The sequence below is a fragment of the Sinohyriopsis cumingii genome, chromosome 5, assembly GCF_028554795.1.
Source record: "Sinohyriopsis cumingii isolate HCF-2022 chromosome 5, ASM2855479v2, whole genome shotgun sequence".
Taxonomy (NCBI): domain Eukaryota; kingdom Metazoa; phylum Mollusca; class Bivalvia; order Unionida; family Unionidae; genus Sinohyriopsis; species Sinohyriopsis cumingii.
Window position 1 is genome coordinate 29,688,445 of NC_142965.1, and position 12,451 is coordinate 29,700,895.

The window sequence follows — 12,451 nt, forward strand, 5'->3', positions numbered from 1 at the left end:
GATAGTGGGACTCCAAGTAATCTGAGCAGGTACTTGCCAATTGTTCTTTATAAGCTTTCTACAGTTGTCATACAGCATCAATTGCCAGACACTCTAATCAGTAGTCTATCGATGCCTTAAATTTCCCAGGAAGTCACAACATGTCAGTCTTCAAGGTCTGTTCTACCAGGTTCTTTTGCTGTTTGATGCTGTTTGAATATTTCAGCATTGCATCAGACCACTTGTCATGGCACTTGGAAGGATTAACCAGATTTGATGGGATCTCCTCATCATGGAACATAATCACAAATTGGGAGGTGACCTGAACATGTCTTGTCACCTAGCTCCTGTACTTTCTTGACTTAAACTTCATGTAAGCCCATGATACAGTCTCTTCCAGTGCCCATTAATTGTCACCATGTATTAGCTACCCAATTCTTGTTTGTGTTAATTGTTTGTTTATTGTATTTCTTTCAGCATTCAGTGTTAGCAAATGCATTCGTGCTGTGAACTCCCATCTTGGCCTGGGTCAGTGGTTATCATTAGGTCCTCCATGAATACCTGTTGGATAGAAAGCATATCCCTGATAATGTTTTGGCCTTGTTGTCTCCAGTTCTTTTGCTTTGATTATGAGGCCATTATAAATAGTATAAAATATAGTATAGCCTGTGATAATCCCTTTTTCCAGTACAGTCCATGAAGTGGTGAACTCTGCCACAAATCAAAGGTGTAATACCTCCTATTAACTGTTGTACATCCTCAGGCATATGGTAATGATCAAGACTCAATTCAGTCAGCTTCTGTGGTTTTTAACAATATGCACTGGCAAGATCAAAACATGCTATTGTCATATTGCCATCTTGAATCCTGGCTTCTGTAATGAGTTGACATATGGAACTTGTGTGTTCAATATACCCAAAATATCCTGGGACTCCACCTATCTGCACTGATATATTGATATACCAGTTGCTGATTATGTAGTTGGTTATTTTTTTTGCAAACAGAGAAGAATATCTTTCCTTATTTGCTTAAAAGCAATATTGTCTGGAACTGACATATCTTTGGAATCCTTCTCCTTTGGTACATCAAGCTGGGATCACCCCTTTCCTTTCTTCTATATGATCCCCTTCAGTTCCCACAGACATAAGTAACTTTTGGCACATCTTGCACAACTTCTAGCGGTAGATGGAGTTTGCAAACTGAATTTGTATGGGTTTGATTGAAGGTGTTTGCTGATGCCAAGAGCCAGCAGGAAACAAAGACAATGAGCTCAGTTGATACTTGTCAGCAATTTAGTGCCTTTTAAGCCTTCCATCAGGAGCGACAATTTTGTGATCACTTTTGATGCATACTGACATGTCCATATCCATCCAACTTTGTGCAAGTTTTCTCTGATTTGCCTTCCAAGAAAGAATTTACCAATTTCATACTGTGGCTTAAATAAGTCTATGGGCATTTACAAATGCAGTCAACTGTCATCACTTTGTTTAGGACCTCAGCATCAGTAAGTGTGGCATATCAGGTCAACATCTTTTAAAAACACGTAAGAGTTCTGTTTCACTGCAGGAAATGAAAAGCCTTATCTCAGTTTTCATCAACCTGGGATTTCTTGTAAACTGGCAGAAGTCTGATCTTATTCCTTCTCAATACTTATGCATCTGTGAATGGAATGTCGGACCCATCACATCGCTTGCAAGTGCAATTTGCACAGCTCTCCAACAGAGTGTTCCCATAACTCATAAGTTTACTAAATGCAGCAGTGGATTTGAATTCCTGTCTTCAGTTTTATGCACCCTCTACAGATAGCATTGCTGGCACAGCGGCACACCTTTACCAGTTTCATAGATGGTTGCATTATGATCTTGACCAAGATGAAAGAGTTCCTGTATCAATACAATCAATGGTTTATAAGAGGGATTCCTGTGGAGAAGCCCAAACCGGACATTATGATTTGTAGGGGTGCTATCTCATTTGGTTGGGGATCCCATCTGTTGTCTCATTTCAACAAGGTAAGTGACAACTGGAGTTCAGAGGAAAAAGCATTAAATATAAACTATAAACCTTCTTGAATTGATGGCTGTAGTGATTACCTTCAATTGTTCAAAGTATCATCATGTTGGGAAATTGACCCTGTTAATGTTGGATAATTCTGTGGTGGTCACATACCTCAAGTAGTGGTACCAGATCACCTGACATATGCGTCCTGGGCTGAGGGTTTTCTGCACTTGTGCCCGCACTGCAAGATTTATGAGCCAGATCAGACACAATTCCAGCAGACTCAGTGTTCTGGCTGATGGTCTTTTGAGAATTGGTCAGTCTTTACACACCAATTTTCCTCTTTACCCATCAATCTTTCAGCAAATGTGTGCACTTTGGTAATGTCCAATAATAGATCTCATTGGGATGAGGAGGAAACTCCGGCTTCTTACTGTCCAGAGTCAAGGGCTTAGGCAGTGATTGCTTGGACAGTTTGTTGTGACGGACTGTGGAGTTATGCCTTCTCTCCAAATGTTCTAATCCTGAGAGTTATTTTTAAAAGAGGGCTTGACTTTGAAAGTGGTTCTGGTCCGATGTGACAAGTCTTAGGTAAACAATCTGCTCATCCTAGTGATAGGCATCTCCAGGGAAAGCTCAGCAAAGTTTACTCTGTTGAATGAACCATAAGCATGTTTCATTCCAGCCTGGACAGGTTTCTCCTTCATGTCTGGCTCTTCTCACAAAAAGTGAAGACCCTCCAGTTTGAAGATTTTTGTGGGGAATTAGCAGGTTTTCAGAAAGTGGGACAGAGACAACATAGTCCCTTTGACTGCCTTAATCTCTCTGGTGGCTAACTTTTTTCTTTGACTTAAATTGGAAAAGGTTAACCCCTATGACTGTCAGGGGATACCTTTTCTGACAATAATCAAGCAGCTTTGTACACTGAATAATAGGCTTTAACCAGGGCCTATCAGGCTTGCTGTCCAACTTTTGACTTGTATGGGACTATATCACGCCTGTTTTCCATCTGGAATTTTTCAGATTTTTACACAGAACATCGATGAAGCTATTTTTACAGACATACTTTGTGATAGCATTAGCTTCAGCCTGCAGTATAAGTGATCTGCCTGCCCTTTCAATGGATCCTAATTATCCCCAGTTCAGATCAGATGATTATGTGGTCCTAGTGATAGGTGTCATAACTTAAAACCAGTTACCATCAGCATGCAAGCAGAATATGGGCATCTGCTCTTTCTCCTCCATTAGCATGTTGAGAGTGGCAGCAATGCAAGACCCATTTTATGCTTTCAAGATCATGGGAAATACATGGAGAAGAGTCATGGGGCCCATCTTTTTATTCCATTTTGGGCCAAAAAAGGGGATATAACTCTCAGACCCTTGTGGTAATGGCTGTAGTGGTTAATATGCTTGGGATAACTTGAAACATAAAATGATTAGATATGCCTAATGAAGATTTCAGCTTAATAGATTTGAGCTATGTTGGTGAGCATCTCACGTTTAAATTCAGTGCTTGATCCAGGATACAACAATTGCTATGACTGTCATGTTCATAACTGTAAAGGATGATATCTAGTGGGTTTATTGGATGTGGCCCTTTTGATGTCAGCACAATCTCATATCATCATAAGTTTATTTCTTTTGTTGGAGTTACCTCGAATATTTGCTTGGTTAAAAAAAAGGTCACTGTTTTGTATATCATGATATGTGACTCAATTGTGCTAGCTTCATGTTATGAAAGTGGTATTTCCTTCTTATAGAATTCTTCCATTCTTCCCTTGACGAGTGCTTATAGTTGAGGTTGGATGCTTGAGCATTTCCAACTATTCTTGTGATGTTAATTTGATTCGTCAATATATTTGACAGAGAAAGTAAATTTTATAGTGAATTGCATTTCTCTCAGAATAGTTACCCAATCACATGGTTATTAAACTCGCTCACTCTTCCCTGGGTACATGTTCATATATCACTCAGTTTAAATTGATAAAGAGCTGGTTGATGGGTAGTCACGTAGTGGTGGCAGGGATGTAATTAGAAAGAGTTTCTTCCCCTGGTATGATATATAGAGGGAGCTTTTGTCTTTCTGGGACCACTGGATTCAGTAGGCTGTTGCTTTTTTTTTAGGATTAATATAAGCGGTAACATGGACAGTTATAATTTCCAACAAAATTTGCTTTATCTTAAGACTTTGCCATTTCACCAGAGTATCATATTGTCAGTTTTATTTTGATAGCATTATGTATGTTTGATGTGCCCTGAAGTAGCAGTAAAGTTTATAGACCTTGACAAGCTGCTGCCTAATAATATTCGGATGTATTTCCCAAATATTTCATGTCAGACACTATACCTTACCTTTGAAGCCTTGTGCAATCTTAAATAGATTACCAAAGATAAATATTTTCAGGGATTCGAAATCTTGCTCATATACAATAAAATGTTGCTAGTAACAACATTGTTGACTTGAGAAAAGTGTTCTTATTAATAGGGTGATCTTAATAATATTCCATTATTACTGATTGAAAGATTTGGTTCTTCGAACTTGAGTTTTAGCAGGATAGTCTTAAAACTTGGATGCTGGAATGGCAGGGTTTTGCTTTATAATGGGATCATACAATGTTGACTAAGTTCAAACATTTATTGGAGCACAAGGAACTTAAGCCTCTTGCTTCAGAGTGCTGCAGCAAATGTGTTAACTTCATGAGCTCCAAATAATTATCACTGTCATATGATCTGTTGCAATGTAAATGTTGTGAGAATTACAGGCCTCTTTAGTCATCCTAGTATTTGCATAACTTCCAATAAAATCCCTATCTTTTTACCCCAGTATTTTGCCTTTGATTGTGAATACGTTTATTTTCATGCTTGTAAGTTTTTGTAGTTTTGTAGAAAATGATATATTCTTCTGTACTTTAATTTGTGATTTGTGGAAGGAGTCCTATTATATTGTAGGGTCTTTTAATTTATAGTTTGAATGAGAAAGAAAAAAAATTCATCAGTAAAAAGGACCTTACAGTAATTGATCTGTAATCTCTATGATATATTTTGGGATAAGCATATGCCAGATTCTAGCTGGAACACTGAATTGGAAAATGTAATTCATACATTTCATTTTGGCAAGCATCCCAAAATTACACGCATCAAATCATCTGAACTAGCTTATTCGGTCAGAATAAATCATAGTTCTTGGAGGTAACTGTGTTAAGCCAACCATGCCAGGTTACTAATAAACATTTTCCTTAAATTTGAACCCTACTCCATTGAACATTTTCTTCATATTCTTCTAACTTGGAGGCAAGGCAAAATAAATGCCTGCCATCTTCATGACAGTAATGATGTCATTGGTGACATAGCACCATACAGAGTTTTTTTCCTAATCCTAGTGACCCTGTATTTTAATTTCCATGGTGTTTTGTTCAAGGTAAAATGTAATCGAGCAAGTTTGAGATATACATCTACTAGTTAAAACCCCATGGAACAAGTTGATCCTTATTGAATGGAAATCCTTGAGATAAAATGTAATTGAGCAGGTTTGAGATATACATCCACTAGTTAAAGCCCCATGGAACAAGTTGATCCTTATTGAATGGAAATCCTTGAGATAAAATGTAATTGAGCAGGTTTGAGATACACATCTGCTAGTTAAAGCCCCATGGAACAAGTTGATTCTTATTGAATGGAAATCCTTGAGATAAAATGTAATTGAGCAGGTTTGAGATACACATCCGCTAGTTAAAGCCCCATGGAACAAGTTGATCCTTATTGAATGGAAATCCTTGAGATAAACATTAATGACCTGAGGCAATGTATACATGTACTATTAAAATTGAAATGACTCTAAATATAGCCACATATGGTTGGCACTGAAAACGCTTAGAACGGCCTTGTTTGGTCAGATACATTTGCTTTTGAAAGGATTTCTCTAATTAAAATACACGGTTTATTTGTGTTTTAACAAATGAATGTTAAATAAATTTTCTGAAGTCTGTTAAAGTTGAGGTATTACATTAGAACTGTGTTCTTGACAACCAAGCTAAGCCTCCAATCATTCCTAGGTGCTGGATCAGGTGAAGTACCGGGTGGACTGGGCCAGGTATCAGGAATCACTCAAAAGAAAGGAGGAAGAAGCAGTTGAGAGGGAAAGAGGTAAGTCTCTGATCAGTTAATGTCTCAGGCTGATCTTGTTTTTACTGTACCCAGCCACTAAGGTAACGGGGACATAAAATGGCCTCATTCAATCCACCTGTCCACCTTGTAAATGCTCTACCATTCACATTTCTTATAGATTTGAATCATATTTGTTGTGATGCTGCATCTCAGTAGCAACTTGGATGAGTTCAATGATTAAAACATTTTGCAGTTTTCATTGAGTTTTGACTTTTGATCATCTTGGCATGGTGTTGCTATACACAACATTGTGAAAATGGTAATTTATTATTAGATTTGAGTTACAAATAATCATAAGTTTCATTGGAAAAAGAGCTTGGGTTCCATCATGAAGACTTACTGATCCTATATCTTTGTTATGGCCCTTTGTTATGACTCCTGTATCTTTGTTATGGCCCTTTGTTTTGGTTCCTATATCTTTGTTATGGCCCTTGATTGTCATAGCATATGTATTGGTATTGCAAAACATTGTGAACACTAGCTTCAACATTTGTAACAAGATTTTTAAAAACAGAATGTTTCAACATTTTTTTTTATTCATTAGTTAATTTTATTTGATTAAGACATTGGAGCCATTTTATTCTAATATACTGGAAAAAATTAGTATAACAAATTTGTAATTTTAGAATTTAGTAAATTGGCTTGAGAATAAATGAAACAAAATGAAAAAGAATTACTTAAATATTGTTGTCACTGCTACTGATGAATGGATGATCATTATTACATGGGGTTTCACCAAGTCCTAAATGAAATGGTGCCATTCGTACATCCATTATGGCTGCCATGACAGTTGTTTCAAAAATCTGAATGGATGATCATTATGATGTGGTTTTATCAAAAGAATTCTAATGATATCTAATTTTTCCTAAATGAAAATGGTGCCATGCTGACATTTAGTATGTGTACTACAGCAGCTAATTTGAAAATCTTGTTATCACTTAAGAATATCAGAGATAGCTACAACACTCACCAGTTAAACGGTCTTATCCTGAATCTCTGGATTTTTTTTTAGTAGTCCATTAAAGAATCAGTCCATTAAAGGGACTCTCTTTTTCCACTTTTCATTGATAAACAGTGTAACATTGGGATAAGGTCAACCTTCAGAATGTGAAACCACTTGATTACCCTAATCATCAGGTGGATTAACTGCATTGATAATGTAACATTGGGAGAAGGTCAACCATCAGAATGTGAAACCACGTGATTACCCTAATTATAAAGTGGATTAACTGCATTGATAAACAATGTAACATTGGGAGAAAGTCAGCCATCAGAATGTGAAACCACTTGATTACCCTAATCATCAGGTGGATTAACTGCATTGATAATGTAACATTGGGAGAAGGTCAACCATCAGAATGTGAAACCACTTGATTACCCTAATCATCAGGTGGATTAACTGCATTGATAATGTAACATTGGGAGAAGGTCAACCATCAGAATGTGAAACCACTTGATTACCCTAATCATCAGGTGGATTAACTGCATTGATAAACAGTGTAACATTGGGTGAAAGTCAACCATCAGAATGTGAAACCACTTGATCACCCTAATCATCAGGTGGATTAACTAAACAAAGTGAGTTGTGACCATGTTAAATATAATAATAAAAAGAAAAATTACCGGTCCACTTGTTAAGGGATAGAGACTGGTGATAGAGTGTATTATTTACTGAAATCACATGAGTTTCCTGACAATACAGCTCAGTCACATGTACATTAAGGCAGTATTTGTTTCATGATAGTAAAGCAGTACTAGTTAGTTTCAACAACAATCTGCAATGGGATTCATGTTGATGATTTGCATTTATCAGGTAGGTTTGATTTGGTTGGTTTATTTAAGATGGACAATTTAAAATTTAGATAGCTCTGAGCCCCCAGTCAGCAACGCTGACAGTCTAGGTGTATAAAAGACTCAAGGTGGAAGGTATAACAATTTAATAAATATCAACATATTCAATTATTTCATCTACAGTTTCTCAAATAATGCTTTCGACAAATACAAACAGTGGCCTATTCCATTGCCAATTACTATCCTCATATGAAATTTCAGTCTCAAGAGAGGGTGCTTCCCTTCGGTGTTGATTCTGTTACTCATCTGTCCGCCTCTCGTTTTTATTCTCTGGTACTTCCCATACCATCAATTCCGTGCTCTCCTTGCACATCCAGAACTCTCAACTGCGCTTCCTTCAAGTACTACGCCTCTCTGGTACTTCCAGTACCCTCGACTTTATGCTCTCCTTGCACTTCTGGAATTCTCATACATGCTTCCTTCCAGTACTACACCTCCAACAACTGCTTACATTACAATAAACCTTTGCCCTAAGTTTGAATATCTCGGTTCCAGTTGGCTATGGCCAGTCTCCTTGACTCCGTGCTCTGAACTTTCAGTCAGCAATGCCGAAGGTCTAGGTGTATAAAAGACTCAAGGTGGAAGGTACAATTTAATAAATATCAACAAATTCAACATTTCATCTACAGTTTCTCAAATAATGCTTTTGACAAATACAAACAGTGACCTATTGCATTGCCAATTACTATCCTCATATGAAATTTCAGTCTCAAGACAGGTTGCTTCCCTTCGGTGTTGATTCTGTTACTCATCTGTCCACCTCTTGGTTTTCTTCTCTGGTACTTTTGGTACCATCAATTCTGTGCTCTCCTTGCACTTCCAGAACTCTCAACTGCACTTCCTTTCGGTACTTTGCCTCTCTGGTACTTCCAGTACCCTCGACTCTATGCTCTCCTTGCACTTCTGGAATTCTCTTACATGCTTCCTTCCAGTACTACACCTCCAACAACTGCTTACATTACAATAGACCTCTGCCCTCAGTTTGAATATCTCGGTTCCAATTAGCTATGGCCTGGTCTCTTTGAAAATTGCCCTAGGTTAATTTCTCACTTACCTGTCACTCTGAATTCCCAGTTAGGACGTTCCTGACTGAGTGCAAAGCAAACAAAGGCATCCCGAGTCAGACATAGAATTCCTTTTGACTTTAGTTGTGAACAGGCTATTGCATAACATTTACACATACAACAGGCAGTTTCTTTGTCCAGAATCGGGTCTATAGTCAAAACCTTACATAATACATATTAACATATCCAGGTGCTCTCACTTCAAAGTAACTGTAAGAAAATATATTTACATATGAACCTGAACATCAGCAAATTTTCCCCACAATGTGACATCATGCCAAGGAAATTGGAGCTAAGGGCATTTCCCAGGGACACACAGAAGCAACCAGCCCATGCTGGCATGGGTGGGTATTGAACCTGGATTATATGTCCTGTGTTCCACCAGCTGAGCTATCACAGTTCTTTGTTAGGTTGGTGATTTAATCCATCTGCCATTATGGGAAAATATTTTTTTTTAAAAACCAACCTAAAAATAGTGTCTTTACTGGTTTCAGATACAAGGAAATTGGCCACGATTTCTCATCTTTGAATGTGGTGATGAGATTCAGAAGCTAAGAGAGACTCCTGTTTTACATGTACATGGGGGAAAATTAAATTCAAGCGTTTCACTTGCAATACACACATCAAGCTTTCCCCAGCTCCTTTATTATGATGTATATTAAATTGTTTTATGATGGCTTCCATTTTTACTGTTTTCACTCTCTCCCTTTAAAAATAAAAGCAACACATTTCTGAATGTGTACTCGTGACAAAACTAAAGAAATGTAGATAAAGTTTTGTCACGTGTATTTTGCTTCCTTTAAGATTCAGAGTCTTTGAGTAGAAGTGTGTGAACCAGATGTCATGATATGTGTGCCAACCACATGTGTTGATGTATAAAATTTGGGAGGGGCCATTTTCAGAATCGTGTTCAATTAAATGCTTTTTGTATTTCAGTTGCATATGCACAGATCGACTGGCATGATTTTGTAGTTGTGGAGACAGTTGACTTCCAGCCAAATGAACAAGGTATGTACAAAAACATTAACAGGACATTTACCAGATCAATCAGGATTGTTTCAAATTACTCTGAATATGGACAAAACTTGATGTGAATAGCATGTCATGATGACTTTATTGGTGTTTTTATATCAGTTACAAAATCAAATGCAAAGGTAGATCACTCCATTGTCCAGGACCAATCGATTGAATTCGTTTTAGCTCACCTGTATGATATTCAGGAAAGTGTTTGTTATGGTTCTGGGGTTGTCATTTTCAATAGATGCAAGCAGTATGGATGTAGTTCATCTTCCTGGAAGAAAATGGTTCTACACATTAAATGGAGTTCTCCACCATCTATAGTTACAATCTTTGTGATGGCTTGCACTTGTTGTAAGGAAGAACTGTCAGTTAGGGTTTAAAAAAATGACATGAATTACAGTAATTATTCATGGAACATTCAAAAAGGCCAAGATAATTGGTTTGTTTGTTTGGGCTTAATGCCTTTCTTTCAGTACATAGTAGGCTATACATGGCAGCCAGTATAATTGGTGGAGGAAGAACCTGGGAAAATGCAGGGAAGAATAGTTGACGTAAAGGAAGCTAATGGCAAGCTTTCTCACATACCTACATTGGCCAAGCCTGAGACTCAAACCCACATGGACAGAGGTGAGATTGCAGTTTTGGTAAAGGCAAGTGCTTTAGACCACTCAGACTCCAAGGCCCCCACCCCTCAAGTGGTTTGTGACAACTGGACAAGTAAATTAAAAAAAATTGTCATCTCCTAAATCCACTATAGGCCAGAAATGTGAATTTGAATTTGAGTATCATAACTTGAGTAGCTCAGGAAATCTTCATATTAAATTTCTTTACTGATTTTGTGGGTCTTTTTTTTTTTTACATGTATCAAGTGGTAAAATGAATAGTCACTTAACTTTCTTGGATGAAAGCCTTTATGTACAACAATTATACAGAAAACAAAATTCTCACCTGGACATAACTTACTTATTAAAAGACCTGATTGCAACTTTTATACTGTACTTGTATACAGGAGGTTTGAACAACAATTCCTTTTTAAATCTCTGTAACATGATAGTAATTGAATTTAAGAGCACATCAGTAATTGCTTATTTAATACACCTCTTGTGAAGGTTTCAATTCATAAACATACTTTGGGATCATTTATTTCACATCTGTATTAAATGGCTTAATTTGACTGATTACTTAACCATTACACTAAAATTAACATGTCAGTTATCCAGATTAATAGGCTGACAATGCTCGTTGCATGTGATTTTGACAGATATAAGGATAAACATGTCTGGTCTTTGGAGGTAGGTTTACATTAAATTTGCAAGAATGGTTGAGAATATCTTCAGTATCCATAGTTCGGAGGTTCCGGTTTGCAGAGCTTTGACTAAAAAGAAGTTACTGAAAAAAATGTTTCAGATGAAAAAGGTCAGTATATAGAGAATGCCAAATTGGAGAAAACCTAGTTTTTAGGATTTTCACTGTAGGTCTTATAAGGTTGTGTTCTTAAAGTAGTATATAGGCCTGTAAATAAGGGTCAGCTATTAAGATATAAAAGATAGGTGAGAAATACCTTTCTATTTGGGCTTTTTTCATAAAGTCTTGTGTCATATTTTAATTTTAAAAAATGTGCTACTTTTTTTAATGCAGGTAACTTCCCTCCTCCTACAACCCCTGAAGAGGTAGGGGCACGAATTTTGGCCCAGGAAAGATTTGACAAACATGGGGTAAGTATCTGTCAAGAATGGCAGTTTATATACAGACACTAAAATGGGTAATTTTACAAGTGAATGAAAATGGAATACAGAATGAACACAAATAATGATGACTGATATTTAATTAAAACAGAATACAAGTGCAACACACAGAATGATGAGTGATATATGAAAATGAAATCAAATAAATCAGTTGTCAGTTAAGTAGCTAGATCTTTACCCTGTCATTAGCCTCTACAGAAAGTTTGCTTTAGAAACATGAAACTTCCATTGGCATGTGCCATTTTTAAGGATTTCCTACCTTTATCTTTAAACTGCTCCAGTGGCCTAGTGGTTAGAGCGTCTGCCTTTGATGCGGGAGGTCATGGGTTTGTTCCCCGACCGAGTCGTACCAAAGACTTATAAAAATGATACTAACAGCTGCCTCGTTTGGAGCTCAGCATTAAGAGGTTAGTGTTAGGACTGGTCGGCCTGGTGTAAGGATAATATGACTGGGTGGGACATCATAGCATTGATATCTTTGATCATATGCTCTACATGGAGGCCATAGCCTTGATAGCTTTCCTGGTCAATGGCTTCACATGTAGACCATAACATTCATATCTTTGATCATAGGCTGTACATGGAGGCCATAGCCTTGATAGCTTTGATCAGTGGCTTCACATGTAGGCCATA

General features: G+C 37.2%; 1 protein-coding gene across 2 annotated transcripts in view; it reads left to right on the plus strand.

Moving 5' to 3' along the window:
- The window catches only part of LOC149798865 (splicing factor 3A subunit 1-like), an 83,874-nt gene that overhangs the window by 25,579 nt on the left and 45,844 nt on the right, over positions 1 to 12,451 (plus strand). For both annotated transcript variants that reach the window (XM_089957777.1, XM_089957778.1), the window contains exons 7-9: positions 6,027 to 6,117; positions 9,990 to 10,061; positions 11,712 to 11,788. In XM_089957777.1, coding sequence (XP_089813903.1) covers positions 6,027 to 6,117; positions 9,990 to 10,061; positions 11,712 to 11,788 — 240 coding nt within the window. The remainder of the gene's footprint in view (positions 1 to 6,026; positions 6,118 to 9,989; positions 10,062 to 11,711; positions 11,789 to 12,451) is intronic.